The following is a 23,981-nucleotide window of genomic DNA, read 5'->3' as shown; positions in this document are numbered from 1 at the left end:
GACTGCAGTAATGGCCAAGTTTACACTGCATGGCATGTCACATGGTCACATGGTGTGTAGGAGGAAGCTCTGAATGACTCTGCAGCCTGCTGGGAGTTCAGTGTTTTGCCGTAGGAAGTCCTGATAACAGATAGATAAGCACATAGAGAGCGTGCCGTAAATCAGGGGAGATCTGGGAATGCTCAGTGACTTCATTATAAAGAACAAAAAGGATTACAACAATACTAAGCAAGTAAGGAGATATCTACAAGCAGTGTTCATTAGGGTTTTTTATGCTGATTTACATGGGACAAAGTTGTGGGGGAGGGTTTACAACCACTTTAATGAAGAAAGGGTGCCGGGTGTCTGGCACCCACAAAAGGTTACAAAATGTTTACGGTGATGGCACCATTGACAAGAGTCACCAATGACAAGACCAGGGGTGTTGCTAGGTGGCAAAAAAAACAGGAGCTTCAGCCCGAAGTCCGAGCCCAGCACCGGGGGGTTGCAGGATTGGTGTGTGTGACCTACCTGACATAAATTGACCCACACTGACCATTACTCTCACCTACGTGACATACACTGACCATTACACTGACCTACCTGACATACACTGACCTGCTTGACATTCACTGACCATTACACTCACTTACCTGACATACACTGACCATTAAACTCACCTACCTAACATACACTGATCTACCTGACATACACTGACCATGACACTGACCTACCTGACATACACTGACCATTACACTCACCTACCTGACATACACTCACCTACCTGAAATACACTGACCATTAAACTCACCTACCTGACATACACTCACCTACTTGACATACACTGATCATTACACTCACATACATAACATACACTGACCTACCTGACATACACTGACCATTACACTCACCTACCTGACATACACTGACCATTACACTCACCTACCTGTTATACACTGACCTACCTGTTATACACTGACCTACCTGACATACACTGACCATTACACTCAGCTACCTGACATACATTGACCATTACACTGACCTACCTGGCCCACACTGACCTACCTGACCCACACTGACATACACTGACCTACCTGACCCACACTGACCTACCTGACTTCAGGTGACGTGACCTCCTCCTCCTGCAGCTCAGCCATAAGGTGCGGCGCACCTGTAGAGTAGACAGCAGGGCCAGGCACTCCAGGCAGCCAGAGACATGGCACACGAGAGGAGAGGAGAGCTGCCCCCCCCCCCCCCCGAGCTCTGAGTAGGGATCTTCTCACAGTGGTGCATTGGCTGCATTGTAATTCCAGCATTATGGAGCCTGTAGAGCCTATGATGGATGTCACATGTCCCGAAGTCCCTGCATTGGACCAGTGGGACATCCATCATAGGTGCTGCAGGCTCCAGAAGGCGGGACCTGCTATTTCACTCGGCCACACTCGGGTCAGATTGTCCCTACTCGGTAACAATAGAACCGTGCATGCCAGAGACCCGGGGCTTTTTGAGGACCCAGTTGGAGCTCTAGCCACCATCAGCCACCCCCCCCCCCCCGACACCATTGGACAAGAGGTTGCCAATAGTGTTTTCTCTGTATACATTCTGTGGATAGATCTATGGATGCTGGACAACCTGAGCCTTTCCTTCGTCAAGAACTCAATGACAGCATGGTGCTTCTTCTTGGAATACAGAAGAAAGAAGAAGAAAGAAGAAGGAAGGAAGGAGGAAGGAGGAAGAAGGGAGAAGGGAGAAGAAGAAGAAACATTTGAACAACCTATATCAGTTAGTTAAAATCTTTTGCCCACTTTTGCGATACTTTTGGAACAGCCCTCAAATTCCCCTTTGCTTCTCTCCTGACATAGAAGGTTAGGTAGGGAGGAGAGGGGCAAGCAATGAACTAACTTTTTTCATTGAGGGAGAGGGCAGGAGAAGTTGTGTCCCTGTCGGGTCACCTTTAGTGCAGCTAAAACCTAGAGACCCGAATCTGTTAATCCCCCCCACAGCGCTGGAAGTTCAGCAGCAGGAAGAGGACAGGGCAGCCCCACAGTGAAGATTTTCACAGAAACCAGCAGCCTGCACATCATGAAACATACCTCATTACTGGTAAGTAATGTATCTAAAGCTGTAGAGGAAAACATTTTTAGAACTAAACATCAGCTTTAACAGCACAGAAGAAGTTAATCTCTTAAAATTGCTCTGATTTATCTCTTCTCTCTCCTGCTATCATCAGTAAAGTTTTATACTATATAAAATATCCTCAGTTGTGTATCAACAGCAACCGCAGGTGAAATTTTAATTCTATTACAAGCTGAAAGAGAACATGAAGCGCCCAGAGCAGAGGGAAAAAAAACAAAAAAACTAGAAGTAGCAATGTACCAAAACAAATCTGGGATGATAAAAAAAATGTAAACCAAACACTCATCTATATGTTTGGAATCTCCTATACCAGGTGCTGAATATTGGTAGTTTTGGATTGAGCACCATTAATAACACTCTAGAGCATGTTTGGCAAACTGAAACGGCAGGAACAGCAGCAGGGATGGCCAGATCTGCGTGGCTACACTTAGGAAATTGAGACCAGACCATAAATATTTTAAGATTTTTTTCAAAGCGAAACCAAAATCCATCCAAACGCCAGCAAACAGAAAGCACAGAAAATGTGTAGATATAAGTGAACCATAAGCCAAAGACAAAATACCCTACACACTACTTATAATACAATATGCTATATATGAAATGTGGAACAACAATTACATGGTAAAACTGAAGGTGTAAAGAAAGGGGGGGAAAGGAGAACAGGTGCAAAGCAGCAGGGTACAGGATGTAGGGCAAGAGCAATGACAATCAACAAGCACACAGATCAGTATTTCACCAATGATTTCAGGCTGACCATTGAGAATCCTAGCCCAGGAGTAGGGAAGAGCTTGGTATTCGAGTCGAACGCACGTTTGACTCGAACACCGGCTGTTCGCCTGTTCGGCGAAGCCAGAACTCTGTGGGCCATTCACGTCAAATTCGTGTGGCGCTCACGGCCCACAATGTACTGCGCCATCGCAGTGCATTGCTGGCTCATGATTGGCCAAGCATGCACTGTGACCCCACATGCAGGAGTTAGTGGGTGTTGTGTGCCTCCAGCACAGCACAGTATACACCTGTATCTACCCTTTATTTCTGGTGTTCTATAATAAAGGCATCTGCAGGAGTTAGTGGGTGTTGTGTGCCTCCAGCACATCACAATATATACCTGTATCTACCCTTTATTGCTGGTGTTCTCGAATACAGCCATCTGCAGGAGTTAGTGGGTGTTGTGTGCCTCCAGCACAGCACAGTATACACCTGTATTTACCCTTTATTGCTGGTGTTCTATAATAAAGGCATCTGCAGGAGTTAGTGGGTGTTGTGTGCCTCCAGCACAGCACAATATACACCTGTATCTACCCTTTATTGCTGGTGTTCTCTAATACAGCCATCTGCAGGAATTAGTGGGTGTTGTGTGCCTCAACCACAGCACAATATACACCTGTATCTACCCTTTATTGCTGTTCTCTAATAGAGCCATCTGCAGGAGTTAGTGAGTGTTGTGTGCCTCCAGCACAGCACAATATACACGTGTATCTACCCTTTATTGCTGGTGTTCTGTAATACAGCCATCTGCAGGAGTTAGTGGGTGTTGTGTGCCTCCAGCGCATTATACACCTGTATCTACCCTTTATTGCTGTTCTCTAATAGAGCCATCTGCAGGAGTTAGTGGGTGTTGTGTGCCTCCAGCACAGCACAGTATACACCTGTATCTAACCTTTATTGCTGGTGTTCTCTCATACAGGCATCTGCAGTAGTTAGTGGGTGTTGCGTACCTACAGCACACTATACACCTGTATCTACCCTTTATTGCTGGTGTTCACTCATGCAGGCATCTGCAGTCGTTAGTGGGTGTTGTGTGCCTCCAGCACAGTATACACCTGTATCTACCCTTTATTGCTGGTGTTCTATCATACAGGCATCTGCAGGAGTTAGTGGGTGTTATGTGCCTCCAGCACAATATACACTACCCAATTGCTGGTTTTCCCATCTCCCTGCAGGCCATTACCATGTGTGGAAGGCCAACAAGGAGAGGCAGGCAGTCACGAGCCAATAAAAGAGGGCAAGCAGGCTCTGTGTCTAGAGACAACAGTGCTGGTCGTGGACACAGTGCACAGTGTCATCAGCACGTGGCCATGGGACACACTTGTCCTTATTTTCGGCAGCTGGACGTGTTGAGCTGCATCATGCCGAAGACTTGGTAGAGTGGATGACCAAGCCCTCTTCATCCTCCTCATCCTCTCTCACCCAGGCTCAGGGTACTAGCAAAGCAGCTGCCAACACATCCTCTTCCCTCGTCTCAATGTCATCATCAGTCACTCCTTCCCTAGACCCACCATGTCCTCCTGAGGAGTCCCCCGAACTGTTTGAGCACAGTGTTTTGTACATGCTCCAGGAGGATGCCCAGTGTTTTTAAGGTTCTGATGATGATACTCAGCTAGAGGAAGGCAGTAGCATGAGCGCAGGGAGCGGGGATGCTCAAAAAGGACAGCGATCTGGCAGTCATGTTCCACAAGCTGCAGCATACTGCCAGGTTTGCTCCAGTGATGAAGAGGGAGGGGATGATGAGGTCACTGACTCCACGTGGGTGCCTTGTAGGAGGAGGAGGAGCCACATCTCCAATGAGGCAGGATGCCTTCCGGGGCCAGCTTAGGGGTAGCACACTGACTGCATCACACCGCAGAGCTCCGCCTGTGCAGTGCGCTGCCTCTGCGTGTTATTCCAAAAGTTCTTTGGTGTGGGCCTTTTTTGAGACGAGTGCATCAGATCGCACCGCTGGTATTTGCAACATATGTCTCAAGCGTATCTCGCGTGGCCAAAACATCAGCCGCTTGGGCACCACATGCTTGACCAGACATATGTTGACCTGCCATGCAGCTCGTTGGCAAACGTACCTTAAAGACCCACACCAAAGAACAAAGGGGACCTCTCCTTGCGCCTCATCACCTGGGATCTCCAACCCCACTAGACCTTCAGTCCTTTCTGAAACCTACACTGAGAGGAATGAAGGTGTAGAATTAGGTGTCACAGCCAAGTGCTTGCGGGCACTCTGCTAGCAGTACACCCACGTCCGATCATAACAGGCAAATTTCCCTGCCCCAGCTGCTGGTCCGTAGAAAGAAGTTCACTCCCAGCCATCCACATGCCCAGCGTTTGAATGGTAGCTTGGCTAAATTGCTACCACTTAAACTGCTACCTTTTCAGTTGGTAGACTTGGCCCCCTTCCGTGAGTTTGTGCAATGTGCGGTTCCTCAGTGGCAGGTCCTCAAACGCCACTTTTTCTCACGGAAGGCGATTCTGGCTCTCCACCGGCATGTGGAAGGCAATGTCCTTGCCTCGTGGGACAGGGCGGTCAGCGGTAAGGTGCATATTACCGCTGACTCATGGTCCAGCAGGCATGGACAGGGACGTTACCTATCTTTCACGGCCCATTGGGTCACTCTTCTGGCAGCTGAGCAGGATGCAGGACAAGGTGCAGTAGTGTTGGAGGTTGTTCCGCCACCATGCCTCCAAAATGCTACTACTGGTTGTGACACACCTCTCTCCTCCACCCCCTCCTCTTCTTCCTCCATGGCCTCTTCCAGTGCTCTGTCCTCTGAACCAGGTGCTCCGTAGGCATTCAAGGGGCTATGCAAGTACGCAGGCAAAAAGATGCCATGCCGTGTTTGCGCTGGATTGTTTGGGGGACAGGAGCCACACTGGGGCAGATATTTTGTCAGCTCTGCAGGGGCAGGCCGAGAAGTGGTTGACGCCATGCCAACTTAAGCCAGGAATGGTGGTTTGCGACAATGGCACAACCTCCTCTCCGCCCTCCGACAGGGACAACTGACCCATGTGCCCTGTGTGGCTAACATTCATAACCTGGTGGTGCAGAGGTTCTTGGGCAGGTACCCGGACTTACAGGATGTACTGAAGCAGGCCAGGAAAGTGTGTGCATTTCCGCCGATCATTTCATGCCAGTGCTCGGCTGGCTGAGCTCCAAAAGGAGTTGAACCTGCCCAAGAACCACCTTATATGTGACATGCCCACCAGGTGGAACTCAATGTTGGCCATTCTGCAGCGGCTGCACATGCAGCAGAGGACCATCAATGAGTACCTGTGCGACTACGGCACCAGGACAGGGTCATGGGAGCTCAGTTTTTTCTCACCACGCCAGTGGGGTATGATCAGGGATGCATGCACTGTCCTGTCACCGTTTGAGGAAGCCACAAGGATGGTGAGCATTGACAGTGCATGCATCAATGACACTGTACCTCTTGTCCACCTCTTGGAGTATACGCTGCATGGAATAATGGACAGGGCACTTGAGGAAGAACAGAGGCAGGAAGATGAGGACTTCCTTCCTACTGTCCCACCCATCACACAGGAAGAGAACGAGGAGGAGGAGGAGGATGATTGTGTCAGCATGGAGGTGGAGCCTGGCACTCAGCATCAGCAGCAGTAGTCTTGTAGGGATGATTTACAGCCCCAAGAAACCCGTGGACTTCTATGTGGCTGGGAGGAGGTCTGTGCAACGCGTTCCCAGAGACTGGGAGGTTATAAACTCCTGGTCCTGGACAACGTGTTGCTGAGGCTTCGGTCAGAAGGAGCGGTGAATAAGGTGGCCGTCTGACCGATGTGTTCAGACAATTTTTTAGTCCGCAGCCCCAAGGTATGATCGGTTCCAGCAACCATCGCCAGCATCTGATTTACATGGTGCAGGAATACCTAGGGGCAAGGTCAGACTTGAAAACCTTTCCCACCAAAGATCCTCTGGCTTACTGGGTCTTGAGGATGGATCACTGGCCAGAGCTTGCACAGTATGCAATTGAGCTACTGGCCTGTACTGCATCCAGCGTTCTTTCGGAACGCACCTTCAGTGCTGCTGGTGGCTTTGTAACTGATCACAGGGTATGCCTGTCCACCGACTCGGTTGATCGACTGACCTTCAAAAAGATGAATCAGGCTTGGATCACCACCAGCTACCAAGCACCTGAAGCTGATGTAACCGAATAATTTTTTTTGAAATATCACATCCCTTCAAGACTGTATATGCTGATGCTGAGTGACTGTCCTGTTATGTTGACTGTCTATCCTCTTCCTCCTCCGCTGATATCTTGGAAGACATTTTTTGGCTCTGGGTGATGCCACCAGCCCAATTTTTCAGCCCCTGTTTAACAGGGGCGTGTAATTACAATTTTTGATGCAATGCTTTGCAGCAGGGCTCATTCCTGCACTACAAATAGAGTATATGGGAGAGGTTGCAGTGTCATGGCACCAGCACCAGTGCCTAAGGCCCAATTTTTCGGCCCCTGTTTAGCAGGGGCATGTAATTACAATTTTTGATGCAATGCTTTACAGCGGGGCTCATTCCTGCACTACAAATAGAGTATATGGGAGAGGTTGCAGTGTTGTGGCACCAGCACCAGTGCCTAAGGCCCAATTTTTCAGCCCCTGTTTAACAGGGGCGTGTAATTAAAATTTTTGATGCAATGTTTTGCAGCAGGGCTTATTCCTGCACTACAAATAGAGTATATGGGAGAGGTTGCAGTGTCGCGGCACCAGCACCAGTGCCTAAGGCCCAATTTTTCAGCCCCTGTTTAACAGGGGCATGTAATTACAATTTTTGATGCAATGCTTTGCAGCAGGGCTCATTCCTGCACTCCAACTAGAGTATCTGGGAGAGGTTGCAGTGTTGTGGCACCAGCAAGCAGTGCCTAAGGCCCAATTTTACAGCCCCTGTTTAAAAGGGGCATGTAATTACAATTCTTGATATAATATTTCACAGCAGGGCCCGTTCCTGTGCCCACCAAGAGTAACTGTGAGGACTTATAGTGTTGTGGCACCAGCACCACCACCACAACCACCAAAGGCCCAATTTTTCTACCACTGTTCAACAATGGCATGTAATTACAATTCTTGATATAATCGTTCACAGCAGGGCGCTCCAGCGCCCACCAAGAGTCACTTTGAGGGCTTACAGTGTTGCGGCAACACCAACACTTTGTTCCGCCATTTCTGCAGAGCATATAGGGTAGGCCCCTACGTTCAAACATCCAACTTACAAAGGTCTCCTACTTGCAAATGGAAGGAGACAACAGGAAGTGAGATGAAAAAAAGACGGACGGCAAAACAAATTATACAGGGGTGATAACCCTTCCCTATGTTTTCAAAAAAGCTTAAAAATAGATTTTTTGGCTGGAGCTACACTTTAAAAATGTACCAGTTGAAAATTACAAACGGATTCTACTTAACACAACAAACCTACACAGTCCCTGTCTTGTTTGCACCGCCCGTATACTCCTGTTCTGACTATATAGGGCCTGGGGGCCCCATACCTTTCCTTTTTTTAATATGGGAACAGGGTTCCTCTTAATATCCGTATAAGACGCAAAGGGGCTGGTAATGGGCGGGGGGCTACCTATGCCATTTTTCTCAATGATTTTCATCCATATTGCCGGAACCAGATATTACATTAAAACCGCAAGCAGTTTTAAATTACTTTTTTTCCGTTAAATGTCATTTTGTGCAGGGACTGTTCTAAACAGGGGCATACTATAGACACCCCCCAGGCACAAGATTTAACCACTTCCCTACCCACCCATAGTCATATGACACCCACAGATGGGATCTCCCATCCTGGGTGGGCGTCATATGACGTCCTCCCATTCCCGACCACCTAGGGGGCGTGCGCGCCCGCGGCGTCACTCAGGACCCGGTGCGCGTGCCCATCACCTGTGATTTCCACCAGGCACTCGCGATTGCCTGGGAACACAGCAGGACCGTGGAGCTGTGTATGTAAACACACAGATTCACGTCCTGTCAGTGGAGAGGAGACCGATGGTATGTTCCCAGTACAGAGGAGCACCGATCGGTCTCCTCCCCTTGTGAGTCCCTTCCCCCCACAGTTAGAATCACTCCCATAGGGAACATATTAACCCCTGCAGCGCCCCCTCGTGTTAACCCCTTCCCAGCCAGTCACATTTACACAGTAATCAGTGCATTTTATAGCACCGATCGCTGTGTAAATGTGAATGGTCCCAAAAATGTGTCAAGTGTCCAATATGTCCATCACAATGTCGCAGTCACGAAAAAAATCGCAGATCGTGGCCATTACTAGTAAAAAAAAAATTTTTGTAGACGCTATAACTTTATATACGCTTGTTGCGATTTTTTTACCAAAAATATGTAGAAGAATACGTATCGGCCTAAATTGAGGGAATTTTTTTTTTTTTAATGGGATATTTATTATAGCAAAAAGTAAAAAATATAGTTTTTTTCAAAATTGTCGCTCTTCTTTTGTTTATAGCGCAAAAAATAAAAACCGCAGAGATGATAAAATACCACCAAAAGAAAGCTCTATTTGTGGGGAAAAAAATTACGTTAATTTTGTTTGGGTACAATGTCGCACGACCGCGCAATTGTCATTTAAAGTGCCGCTGTGCCGAATAGCAAAAAGTGCTCTGGTAAGGAAGGGGGTAAAATCGTCCGGGGCTGAAGAGGTTAAAGGAATACTTTTTTTTTCACTTAAATCATCATTAAAATCATTGCTCCTGAAAAAACAACTGTTTTTAAAAATATTTTAGGCATTGACCCATGTCCCCTGGGGTAGGAGCCAGGTCCCCAAACCCTTTTTAGGAAAATATCTTGCATATTAGCCATTAAAATTAGCATTTTTTATTTCAAAAGTTCGAGTCCCATAGACTTTAATGGGGTTCTAAAGTTCGCACAAATTTTTGGTCCGTTCGAAAGTTCTGGTGGGAACTGAACCGTGGGGGTGTTTCGGCTCATCCCTACCCAGGAGACAGCGGGACCTATGTTCTTGGCCTATGGTGGGGAAGTGGGTATTCTGGTCTTAAAAAACCTTTCCAAATGAAAGATATGTTCAATAACCCAGAGTGGGGAGTTCCCCAATCTACATCCAGCTCCAACCCCTTGAGGCCCCATATACAGACGTTAAAGGACATGGAGGCCATAACAGATCCTACCTTTGAGGATACTATGGCTGCAGAAACTGGGTTCTCAGATGTCAACCTGTGGCTAGATTAGATGAGGTACAGAGCAGGGCAACACAACAAAACCAATTGTTATGTATGTGGGGGGGCTAGGCCTCATTTGGGAACAGTACCCCTAAACATACCCCCAGAACATGAGACATGTTTCCTTAGCCCGATTACCAATACAACCAGTAACCACTCCCTGTGTGACCATTGGAAGAAGGAATATCCCATAGTCACCAAGACCCCCAAGCCAGGAGAAGGTATCACCACATATCCTGGCAATTACACATGCTATGGATGGTATCAGGTAGTGGGGAAATCTCTTGGGAATTTCACTAAGGGTTACTGTGAATCTTATAGTGAGGCCTCTGCAGATCTAGTGCAAAATCAAGTCTAGTCTTTGGGAGACGTGTACTGGATCTGCGGAGACATGGAAATCAGAAGCAGATTGGCAGAACAGTGAACAGGAGAATGTGCACTGCGCAAGGCCATAATTCCTCTGCATATTTTCTCAGATGCCACTCTACAGATAGAACCAGATGCAAATAACACACCCAAGCCTAACAGGAGGTACAGGAGTGCCCCAGCAGAAAGCTTTGACCCTCACGTATACATAGATGCCATAGGGGTCCTTAGAAGGGTCCCAGATGAGTCCATAGCAAGAGACCAAGTTGCAGCGGGATTCGAGTCTCTAATCCCCATCATCACAGTAAACAAGAATGTAGACTGGATAAATTACATCTACTACTACCAACAAAGGTTTGTCAATTACACTAGAGATGCACTCCAAGGTTTAGCTGAACAACTAGAAGCCGCCTCACATATGACCTTCCAAAATAGCATGGCCTTAGATATAGTCCTAGCTGAAAAGGGGCATGTGTGTAAAATGTTACCTGAAACGAGTACATGCTGTACTTATATCCCAGATAACACTAGCCCAAATGGTAAAGTGATCTTGGCCATCAGGAAACTTGAGGATTTGTCTAAGGAATTAAAAAAGAATTCAGGGCTCACCAACCCCTGGGATCAATACTTCACCTGGATCAAGGGCGGGTGGCAAGGGTTATTAACACAGATAGGAATAACCATCCTGATAATTTTGACTTTGACTGTCATGGTCTGCTGTGTTCTTCCCTGTCTTAAAAAGTGTGTAGAAAAAGCCGTTGACCAAGCCACTTCCACATTTGTGAACCAGGAAATACCAGATGAATATTATGAAATGCACTCCATTACAGACACTCCCTCCCGAGATGTAACACCATAGGATTATAGGGACAGACAGCACCTGACAGTCCTTCTCCAGGCTGTATCGAGGGGGGTAGTGAGTTAGTCGCTGCCTTTCTCTATATGCAGTCCGAAAAGAGTTGCTGACGAGAATGGGCCAGGTGAAGTAGGATTTTAGTGTAAAGGGAAGATTTAAAATAGACATTTTAAGGGTTGAACTGTAATGGATGTGACTAAGGTATCACATAAAGTTGTCATAAAAGGTATTAGGTAGAATGCTAAAATGCCTATTTCAATATGTAATATTATGTCATTGCATAGCTTTCTAACCTTAACTCTACTTCAGATAACTACTAGCTCCCCCCCCCCCATCTTGAAGCTGAACCAAAAAGAATGATAAAAGGACTGTGTCTCTTTTCCGAGAACTGCACCCAAGACAGACATGATATCAACATCCAATGTCTCGAAGAAGAAGAAGAAATTACCAAAATACCCAATATAACTATGATTAATTACTAAACTTGCTAAATCAGCTAAAAGCATACATACATACATTTGTTACAGTAATATGTCGCAACAATATGTTTTGCATACATCTCGATTTGCTTGTTTTTTTTTTTATGTCTAGCCGGTGTTATATAAACTGCAAGGAAAAAGAGGAAATAAATCAGAAAGTAATTTTCACACTGGACCAAAGGTGTCAGAGTGGTTACTTCAGCACGTGCACGCTTTATATTTAATAATTTGATCAGGGGCAGATATAAAAATACCAGACCTTGGTTCTGGTTCTGATCCAAAACAATTTGGCGCATGCATACTTATATTGGTCCAAGGTGCCCAATGTAAATATAGCCACACCCAGACTTCAGCATTAAGGTAATGCTAGGAGTCTTATGTTGAATACTTATAGAGACAACTTTTATATTTTTTAAATGGAGACCAGGTTCCCTTTAAGATAGGTATTTTACTCAGTTACTATAACCTCCTAGTTTAAATGTATTGAATGTGCAACTGACACAATGAAAGTAGAAGTTTAGCCTTTTGGATTTTTGATCTCTAAATGTGGAGTGAGATTAACAGTAATGCCTGACTGAAGATGTTTAAAGAATAAGGGCACATCAAACACACCTTAGTTCATTTAATATAGCCAAGTAAAGTTCACAATTATAACCTTTTACCTTTAACTTCTTTCTTCTCTGGGAGGTCTACTGGGACCGTCAATTTAGATTTCAAGTCTGTTGACTGATAAATTCATTTGCAGACATTCTCAAACAGTAGAAAGGTTTTATGAGTAAAAAAGCATCTTCCTGAAGCTCTATACTCAGAGTCCCGGCTCTCCAGCAGGGATGAGCAAAGAGCATGCACGCCTAGAGGCAGTGGAGTAACAATAGCCATAGCAGCCCTCACACCTGCTATGGGGCCCGGGGGGGTGGAAAGGGGCCCTGTTAGGGGAGTCGCTGAGGCAATTTAAATATAGAAAACCTGTGTGCTATCATTGTACTCTGTTGTGTGACACAACTGTAACCGTTTCCTTTTTGTTAACATCAATAAAAACTTTTGAAAAAAAAAAGAAAGCCTGTGTGCTCCATGCTTATCACTGTATTATTCAAGACTGCAAAGGTTGCTCTTGACATCAACCTTCTACGCCCTGTAATATTCCCAATGAAGAAGAGCTGATGTCAGTTATTTAGGAATAGATTTTAGATTTTTTTTGGCTGTCACATACCCCCCTTTGTAGGCTGGATTTGTTTTATCCTCAGTGCTTCTGGTCATCCCTGCCAGCAATGAAAATTACTTTGTATGCCTAAGGAGGAATACATATGAATATTTTGAGGATAAAAATTGTTCAAGCTCTTCCCCATGCCCAGGGAGCTAGATGTGGTGTGTACAAGACCCATACAAGTCCATAGCTGGCACCATCCATCTCCTTGCTTTTAATCAGATCTCATTTGAGATTTATCTCTTATGAATAGCAGTGAAGAGTTGGGTGTGGGGCACACTGTTGACCACACTAGCTCAGCATCCTCAGCACCTATCAAAACAGAGTGAATTGCTACAAGTATGTTGTACACTGGAGGACCGGATTAACTTCTTCTTTAACAGTTCATTTTAACAATTAGGTTAGCGGTTCGAATTTCATGTCAGAAATTCAGAGCTCTGCTGTGTCCTCTGCATACTTCCTGAGTTATCTCGAAGAGCCCTGCAAGTTCTTATCCTGGACTACAGAATGATTAGCAGTTATGTTGTGGAGATCTAAATCCTCATTCACAAGGAGCAAATTAATCCATGCCACATTCATGATCATGTTTACCAGCATAGGGGTGCACAGGTGTTGTATGCTTTCCTGTGTCGTCTCCATAGCTGTCAATTGGGACGCGGAGGCTGCATGGAAACAGACACTGCTTCCAATGTCACATCCATGCAGGAACACTCCCTGGGTCACCCTTGTTTTCCTAAAATTTTAATCAGGGTCAAATTTAGTGTATCTGCAAACAGCGCTTGGCTCTCTAATCATAAAATAAAAATGTTGTACTTAGTTTGACAATACTGGTTTCCACGACAACGTGTACTAACATGGCCAGACTGGAAATTCATTTTTGCTATTTTTATACAAGTACCATATTTTCTAAAAAAGTTATTAGATAGATGCACATACATTATTTTTGGTATTTTATTTTGGTTTTGCAAATTCAAATGTTACTGATTCCTTGTCTTTGTCATACTGAATTTAATAATTGGCTATGGCCAGATGCGTTTGAAGATGGATTTATCTCTAGTATTCTGATATATATATATTTATTCAGACATGGCCAAAGAGATCAGTCTTTGTTTCATCAGACCAAAACATTTTATTTCTCTCGGGCTGAGAGTCCTTCAGGTGTCTTTTGGCAAGCTCCAGGTGGCCTGTCATGTGCCTTTTACTGAGGAGTGGCTTTTGTCTGGCCACTTTACCATACAGGCCTGTTTGGTGGAGTGCTGCAGAGATGGTTGTTCTTCTGGAAGTTTCTCCTCTCCCCAAAGAGAAACGTTGGAGCTCAGTCAGAGTGACCATCGAGTTCTTGGTCAACTCCCTGACTAAGGTCCTTCTTCCCTGATAGCTCAGTTTGGATGGATGGCCTGTCTAGGAAGTGTCCTGGTGGTTCCAAACTTCTTCCATTTACGGATGATGCAGGCCACTGTGCTCATTGGGACCTTCAATACTGCAGAAATGTTTCTGTACTCTTGCCCAGATCTGTGCCTCGATACAATCCTGTTTTGGAGGTCTACAGACAATTCCTTGGACTTTATGGCTTGGTTTGTGCATTGACATGCACTGTTAACTGTGGGACCTAAATATAGACAGGTGTGTGCCTTTCCAAATCATGTCCAATCAACTGAATTTACCACAGGTGGACTCCAATTAAGTTGTAGAAACATCTCAAGGATGATTAGTGTAAACAGAAGGCATCTGAGCTCAATTCTGAGAGTCATGGCAAAGGCGGTGAATACTTAGACCCCTTTCACACCGAGGGCATTTTGCAGGTGCTATAGCGTTAGAAATAGTGCCTGCAATCCACCCTCAAACTGCTGCTCCATTCATTCCAGTGTGAAAGCCCGAGAGCTTTCACACTGGAGCGGTGCGCTGGCAGGACATCAGGAAAAAGTCCTGCCAACAGCTTCTTTGGAGCGGTGTGTTTACCTCTCCTCCACCGCTGCTCCCCATTGAAATCAATGGGGCAGCGCTGCATTACCGCCGGCCAAATGCTGCTATTGCTATTGTTTTAACACTTTCTCGGCTATTAGCGGGGGTAAAAGAGCCCCGCTAGCGAGCGAAATGTGCTGCAAATCCGACGGTAAAACGCCGCTAAAAATAGCAGTGTGAAAGGGGTCTTACTGTACGTACCAGTGATTTTTTTATTATTTGTTTATTTTTAATAAATTTGCAAAGATTTCAAACAAACTTCTTTCACGTTGTCATTATGTTGTATTGTTTGTAGAATTTTAAGGAAAGTAATGAATTGAATCCATTTTGTAATAAGGCTTTAACATAACAAAATGTGGAAAAGGTGAAACGCTGTGAATATTTCCGGATGCACTGTAGATTAAGTTCAGTTCTGTTAATTACTGGTAGTCAGAATACTGCAGGTGTTTAACCATATTTCCCAGTGTAACGTTATTGTTTTATTGATTATTTATATAAGTTCACTTGCTAATTCTCTCTCCATTTGAGGCTATGCTTGGCCTAATAAATTCTTTCAAACACTTCAGGGTGTGTTGTGTGCGCGAGGTGTGTCACCTTCATGTGTGAAGAGAAATTACAAACCATTTTTTTAGCCACCTGGCTGAATAAAAAACTACCATATAGAAAATGAGTGCACTGTCCCCAAATAAATCACTTTATGATATAAAAATTATATCTATATAGAAAATATGCAAAATAATACAAATCAATAATCCTTCATTTACTACAATATCAATCAATAATATAAAATATCCATGATCTGTGATATTGAATAACTTAATAAAAAGACAATTATATTAAAGTGCAAAGTGCCATAAGCTACTAAATACAAAACCTTACTAATAAAGTGACAAAATCAACATGTGTCAACCTCCATGGTTAAACTAATGTAAATATGCAAAAATCAAACTGTGAAAATTGATCCAAAGTCCAAACACAGTCCCTTTGCATGTGAAAAAAAGAAGAAAAGAAAAAAGTGCTAAGTACTGAATATAATGGTGCGTGTCCATTAAAAAAGGTTCACCACTCTTCCACCTCTGTGCTCATACAGTATGTACAAGAAAGGTGATTACCAGAACCACTGATCTTGTAAAGGGATCACAAGCTCTCTATGGTATATTCCCTAAGGCAGCTATAGCTTACCCAAGACTGACTCAGAACAGCTCAGGCAGGTACAACCATTGAGCTTCATTTGGTATATGTATTAAAATCAAGGAGGAGAATTCTTAGTGCAAAACCGCATACAACTTTATTGAAGAAAAAATGTATTGCACTTACAGATAGAGTAAAGCCATAGGCATGTAAACCATCCACAGTACATGGCCACAACTCCAGTCGTTCTGGAAAGAGCCTCCAATCCCAGATGACGCCTGTTTAGAAGAAACGCGCCGGGCGGAGCTAGTGGTGACATCAGCATGCACATGCCAAACGAGCGGAGTCAGGGCCCTGTACTGTGGATGTTTTAAATGCCTTTGGTTTTACTCTATTTGTAAGTGCAATACATTTTTATCTTCAGTAAAGTTGTATGCGGCTTTGCACTCTCCTCCTTGCTTTTAATTCATATACCAAATTGAGCTGAATGGTTGTACCTGCATGAGCTGTTCAGAGTTAGTCGGGAGTAAGCTGTAGCTGCCTCTGGGAATATACCATAGAGTGCTTTTGATCCCTTTATGAGATCAGTGGTTCTGGTAAGCAGCTTACTTATACATATGAGCACAGATGTGCAAGAGTGGTGAACCTTTTTAACGGACACCAGTTTGATTTTTGATTTTGATTTTGAGTTTGATTTTTGCATATATACATTAACCATGGAGGTTGTCATTTTATATTATTGATTAATATTGCAGCAGATGAAGAATTATTGATTTTTAATGATTTTTATTTTTTAACATACTCTCTATATAGGATTTTTATATCATAAGGTGATTGAATTGGGGACAGTACACACATTTTCTATATAGTACTGGTTTAGTAGTTTATTCATTACTTTAGGTGCAGCAGTCTACATATTATTAGCCACGCGTGAACCCACCCCCTCCCTGAATAAAAAAAGAACAGGTTCCTCCATCCACGCAGTCAAGGTGGATGGTTAAATCCCCTCCACCGGGACAATGTATTCTAACATTATGACTCATTGCTATCAGAATGCACTGGTCAGTGGCTACAGCCAATCAGCAAAAGTTTTCCAGCATGTCTCCTCATAAGAAGTCGATCAAACAATCAACTTCTGTCAAGCAGGTATAGCACCCTATAGGTTGCTAGAAAATTGTATATGGGTTTTTGACAGAGTAGGTACATTTTGACAGGCCTGGCTGGCAGTCAGGCCTGTTTGTTTTGATCGGGGCTGGGAGTGGCTCAGTGTAGTGCTGGTTGACTCACAGGCTATAGTTTGCCTGTAAAGTGGAGCATTTTTCCAGTGCTTAGAACAGTACCGCAGCAAAATTACATTTAAAACTGATCGCGGCTGTAATGAATTGTCGGGTCTCGGCAATATAGGTAAAACTCATTGACCTTTTGGGTCTGGTATGAATATTACCAGGCCCTTTGAGTCTGGTATGAATACTAAGGGGAACCCCAAAACCAAAATGTAAGAAAAAATTGCACGGGGGTCCCCCTAAAATCCATACAAGGCCCTTCGGGTCTGATATGGAAATTAAGGGGAACCCTGCGCCAAATTTAAAAAAGAAAGGCTAGGGCCCCCCCAAATTCCATACCAGAGCCTTTTCCAAGCATGCAACCTGGCAGGCTGCAGGAAAAGAGGGGGGGGGGGAAGTGCCCCCCCTCCTGAACTGTACCAGGCCACATGCCCTCAACATTGGGAGGATGCTTTGGGGTCCCCCCTGTGTGAAATGGCTCACCCAAGGGGCCTGGTAATGGACTGGGGGGCTCCCACACTCTTTTTTCAATGAGTTTTAGCTGTGTTGCTGAGACCCAACAATTCATTACAGCTGTGATCAGTTTTAAATTACCTTTTTTTCTTTAGAAATGTAATTTTGTTCTTGGACTGTTCTAAACACGGGAAAAATGTGCCACTTTACAGGCATACTATAGACCCCCCCCGGCACAAAATTTAAAGGAATATTTCATTTTTATTGTTTCACTTTAAGCATTAAAAAAAATCACTGCTCCCTGATACATGTGCCCTGGGGCAGGGCTCGGGTCCCCAAACACCTTTTATGACAATAACTTGCATATAAGCCTTTAAAATTAGCACTTTTGATCATTCCTGTTTGTCTCCCATAGACTTTAACGGTGTTCGTGTGTTCTGCCAAATTTTTTGCCTGTTCGGTATGTTATGGTGCAAATAGAACGGGGGGGGGGGGGGGGGGGGTTGTTCGGCTCATGCCTAATCATACAAGCATTCTTCTAGAACGGATTATACTCGTAATCCAAGGTGCCACTGTATACATTCCTATTTTAGACTCCTAAGGTACTGTATATGGAGCACTATATTTTTTCTCCAAATTATACATGCTAAACAGAAAAACATTTTTTTTTTTTATAATGAGCAAAGTCATACCCAGAACCAAAGTCATTTACAAATCCATAGAAATATGAATATATTGATACATGCAGCAGGAATACTAACCAGCCAGTTACATCGGGCAGGCTTCATAGGCACTTACCCTTGCACTCTGTCCTGCTATGAGTTGGTCATCTTCTGTCTGGACACTTGTTCGGCTTCTCACGTCATAATCTTCTTGTTCAAAGTCAGAGTCATCCTCCAGCTCTTCGGGTGTCTAAGAGAGGAAAATGTACAGAGTGTTAACACACACACAGGTACAGTGCTAAATGCCAAGTCATACAAAGGGCACCAAAATATTTGTGAAAATATGGGAAATTTCAGCAACATAGGAAAAATGAAATCAAGATGATTTTCGGTGGCTTTTAAGGCTGGTCAAAGTGAGATTGAACAGATTCCTCCCATCTACACAAGCTAGGTGGATGAAGGAATCCTTCCCACTGTGCTACTTTGATTAGCTGCAGCCACTGATCGAATGAACATTTTCCAATATTCCCATATGACAAAAGTTGACTTATGCCGCGTAGACACGACCGGAATTTTGGTCGGAAAAAGCTCTGATGGCTTTCCAGACGGAATTCCGACGGGATTTCGCTCAAGCTGTCTTGCATACATGCGGTCACACCAAATTCAGACCGCCAAGAACGCGGTGACGTACAACACGTACGACGGGACTAGAAAAAGGAAGTTCAATACCCAATAGCCAATAGCTTCCATCTCCTAGTTGAATCTGAGCATGCGTGAGTTTTTGCGTATCGGAATTGCATACACACGATTGGAATTTCCGATAGAACGTTTTTCCATCTGAAAAATTGAGAACACACTCTCAAATTTTTGCTGGTGGGAATTCGGCCAGCTAAATTCCGATGGAGCATACACACGGTCGCATTTTCCAATGAAAAGCTCTCATCTGTCTTTTGCTGGCCAAAATTCCGATTGTGTGTATGCGGCATTAGATTGACTTCTGTCATGAGTGATTGATCATAGGTGGGTTGAAATTCCGCCGCAATGACCTGTAAAAATTGTTCCCGATGATCTTGCTGATCTTCTGCCAAAGCACCTAATTTCCCTAATTTATTATATTGAAATCCTAAGTAAAATTTGAAATTTAATTTACACAAATACACCATTAGGCCCCATTCATACCTCTGCATTTTGTAGCTTGAAACTCAAAGCTCCAAAACGCTGGAGGAGAAAAAAATCAATTATTCTCTATGGAGAAGGTTCACATCTCCACTGCAAGTCGCCAGAAGCCAAACACCTAAAGCTCCAAAAAGTTTTGGAGCTTTATTTTGTAGCTCGAAGGGAGCAGATTTGATTGTTTTATGCCCATAGAAATGAATGGAAACGTGTCTTTCATGTATTTTTGCGCAATTTTTTGCTCAAATGAAAAAAATTAAAACATAAAATAGTAATAATATATGATCAAATAAATGTAAAATAAATATACAAATAACTATAAATCACCATAAATAAATAAAATAAATTAAATAATTCAATTTAATAAATAATAATTAACCCCTAACCTTATTAATATTAATAATAATATTAAACCCCCAAACCCCCCCCCAAAAAAAAAATAATAATAATAATAATAATGTATGCATTTATTTTATGTTAGGGTGTTTAGTTATTTATTATTATTATTTTATTTTTTAAGGGTTAGGGGTTAAGGCTAGGGGTTAATTATTTTATTATTATATTACCTAGTATTCATCTATTGAATTAATGTATTATTTATTTATGATTATTATTATTATTTTTATTTTATTTTATTATTAGTAGTAGTAGTAGTAGTAGTAGTAATAGTAGTAGTAGTATTAACCCCCTAACGAAAAATAAATAAAAAACCCTAACCCCTAATCCTAACCCCAAACTTAACTCTAACCCCTTACCCTAACAGAAAAAATAAAAAAATAAAATGAATAATAAAAATTTAAAAAGAAATTAAAAAGCTAATGGAACAAAGTTGAAATACCTAGTAACAAATGATGCAACAGGTGAGTTTTTTCTTTTGGCTAATAAAAAAAAAAGACAAAGCTCAAAATGGCGCATGAAAACGCGAAGATCGCTCACAAAAACGCAACAAAATCGAGCCTAAAAACGTGAAAAAAAAATCACCGGAAAAACGCTCAAAGGCTCTACACTCAGCTATGAATGCAGCTTAAAGAGGAAGTAAAGCTCCGTTTTGTTTTTTCTGGCCACAGGGTTCTGAAGAAATGGCACGGGTGGCCGCTCCTTCAGAGCGCATGCACAGATGATGTAATTGCCTGCATATACAGTAATCATCTCCTAAACAGCGCACCAACCTCATCTGCAGATATCGCCCAAATTGTCCCCTCCGCTCCTCCCAGGACCTCCTGCTCTCTAGCTTCCTTGTTACCTCCTCTCATGCTCGCCTTCAGGACTTCTCCAGAGCTCCGGAGCCTCTCCCATCCATCCCATTGGAACTCCTTGCCCTAGTATGTCCGACCAGCCCCTACCCTGTCCACCTTTAGGAGATCCTTGAAAACCCACTTATTCAGGGAAGCCTATCCCATACCCACCTAGGAAATGTACCCAAGCCACCCCCATCAAATCATGCCCTGCAGCTATTTCCTTTTTTAACACCTCCCCCTCCCTTCTGTATTGAACTGTACTGTAATTGTGTTGTCCCCCCTATACACTGTAAAGTGCTGCATAAACTGTTGGCGCTATATAAATCGTGTGTTATAATAATAATAATAATAATAATAATATATACAGTACCTATAGTTAAGCCTTATTATAGGCTTACCTATGGGTACAAACACTACATGGGACTTCCTTCCTTTTTAAGTTAAATAAAAAAAATTACACAAATACAACATAGGGAAGATGAAATTAAGGTAATTTTCATTGTTTTTTTTTAACTGCTTCAGCCGGGAAGATTTCACCCCCTTCCTGACCAGAGCACTTTTTGCTATGCAGCACTGCATCGCTTTAACTGACAATTGCGCGGTTGTGCGACGTGGCTCCCAAACAAAATTTACGTCCTTTTTTTCCCACAAATAGTGCTTTCTTTTAGTGGTATTTGATCACCTCTGTGATTTTTATTTTTTTACGCTATAAACAAAAAAAGAGCAACAATTTTGAAAAAAAAAACTTTATTTTTTACATTTTGCTATAATAAATATCCCCCAAAAATATATTAAAAAAAACATTTTTTATGCTCAGTTTAGGTCGAAATCGCAATAAGCGTTTATTCATTGGTTTGCGCAAAAGTTATAGCGTTTACAAAATATGGCATTTTTATTAATATTTTTTTTTTTACAAGTAATGGCGGCGATCAGTGATTTTTATTGTGACTGCAACATTATGGCGGACACATCGAACATTTTTGACACATTTTTGGGACCATTGTCATTTATACAGCAATCAGTGCTATACAAATGCATGGATTCCTGTGTAAATGACACTGGCAGTGAAGGGGTTAACCACTAGGGGGCAGGGTAAGGGTTAAGTGTGTCCTGGGGAGTGTTTCTAACTGTAGGGGGACGTGTAACATGTCACTGATCTCTGCTCCCGTTAACAGGGAGCAGAGATCAGTAACAGTGTCACTAGGCGGAATGGGGAGATGCTTGTTTACATTAGCATCTCCCCTTTCTTGCTCCCCGTGAGACGATCGCGGGTATCCTCATGGCTATCGAGTCCGTGGGACTCACGTCCCGACTCATGGAGGACCCGGCTGGCGTGCGCACGATGGTATGGCGACAATTTAAAGGGACGTATCTGTACGCCCATTTGCCCAGCCGTACCATTTTGCCGGCGTACATGGGCGTGCACCGGTCGGGAACCGGTTAAGGGTGCAATGAACTTTCACTGATGATCTTGCTGATCTTTTGCCAAAAACAGCTCTTTTTATAGACAGTGAAACCAAAAGTAAAATTAAAAATGTAATTTAAACAAATATAGATAAAATACACATAAACCCTACAAACACAAAAAACACTAAGGGGTCTATTTACTACTATTCATTCTAATGCATATCAACTAAATGTTATTTTTTTCATTGGTGGTGGTTTACACTTGTATGAAGCTGTATGTCTGTTTTTGATCCATTGACACACATAATAGAGGCTTTGGATGAGAAGGGAAGTGCATGTCAATGCATGACAATGCACCTACACAAATCAATAAAGAAAAAATAAAATAAGAAAACACAGATACATAGGAATGAATCCAGCCTAAGCACCTGTTTACACCTTACATTAACATGTTGGGGTGCCATCCCAAATGATTTGCATCCATGCGGTAACTGTTGGGCTATTGTTTGGAGATTAGTCTCAGAAGATTATTTTCAGGGGGTATACTAATTTCAAAGGGAAAATCTCCTAATGGGGTCATTTTTTCAGTAGTTAATCTCCTGCTCCTATTGAATTCAATGATGGAGAAAATAAAAGGGGGGGATTTTTCGCTAATAGTCTCCGCTACAGGATTAAATTGCAGCATATTACGATAAATTGTTCAATCGCCCTGTGATAATCTCCCACATTAAAAATGATCCTGTGAGACTTTAGCAGCATGACTAAGCCACTAGAAATCACCAGTGTAGCCCTAGGCTTAATGATAGAATTTGAATTTACATTGAAATTTTCAAATTGGACCCACATTTCCAGAATTCTAATATAATAACCTTTGTTTAGAATTTTGATCAGATTCACAGTACTCCAATTTCAGCATGAACCCAAAATGCCCTGTACAACCCTTGAATGCAATCAGCAGCCTCACAGTAGGCAAAGTGTGTGAACTGAATAATCCTGACCTCCTCTCTCAATGTTTTTCACTTGGGCATTTCTTTTGGAAGGCAGTCGTTTAGGGCCGGTTCACACTGCGGGCGATGCGAGGCGACACCGACTTGCCTCGCCGCGACCTGCCGCGACCTCAGCGGCGATTTGCAAATGACTTCTGTATAGAAGTCAATGCAAGTCGCCCCGAGGTCGCCCAGAAGTAGTACAGGAACCTTTTTTCTGAGTCGGAGCGACTCGAGTCGCTCCTCTCAGAACGGTTTCATTGTACAGAACGGGGGCGACTTGTCAGATTGCGGAGAGGCAAGTCGTGTCGCCTCGCATCGCCCGCAGTGTGAACCGGCCCTTAGTGGTTGTGTATTTTTTTTCCCTCCTTTATTGGTGGTAAGGTTCCTTTTCTTTTTAGTTTAGATTGGTTAAAGCCTACCGTTTCTTGTTGGGGGCCATTAGTTTGATAGTTACCTTTTTTTCGCAGTCTCCTTCTGCATTTTTGAAAAAATGTGTGCATTGAGGAAGTATGGCTGAAGGGCTGAAGTTCTAAACTTTTAGTAGGACAGCCCACCCGTGACTTCTGTCTACTAATTGTTGCCTGTTGGCACTGCTGCCAAACTGTGGTTCTGTTGTCTGATTTTTACCCACCAAAATCTAAGGGCTTTTTGTAGCACCCTCCTAGCATAAGATGCTAGGTACATTTAGTTTTTGCCTCCTTC

General features: G+C 43.4%; 1 protein-coding gene across 2 annotated transcripts in view; it reads right to left on the bottom strand.

The window, feature by feature from the left end:
* The window catches only part of CTNNA2 (catenin alpha 2), an 877,929-nt gene that overhangs the window by 261,821 nt on the left and 592,127 nt on the right, over positions 1-23,981 (bottom strand). For both annotated transcript variants that reach the window (XM_077478018.1, XM_077478019.1), the window contains exon 7: positions 18,609-18,722. In XM_077478018.1, coding sequence (XP_077334144.1) covers positions 18,609-18,722 — 114 coding nt within the window. The remainder of the gene's footprint in view (positions 1-18,608; positions 18,723-23,981) is intronic.

The sequence above is a fragment of the Lithobates pipiens genome, unplaced genomic scaffold (genome assembly GCF_037356315.1).
Source record: "Lithobates pipiens isolate NorthernLeopardFrog02 unplaced genomic scaffold, aLitPip1_a1.2 Scaffold_13, whole genome shotgun sequence".
NCBI classification, from domain to species: domain Eukaryota; kingdom Metazoa; phylum Chordata; class Amphibia; order Anura; family Ranidae; genus Lithobates; species Lithobates pipiens.
This window is presented reverse-complemented; position numbering and strand designations above follow the sequence as displayed.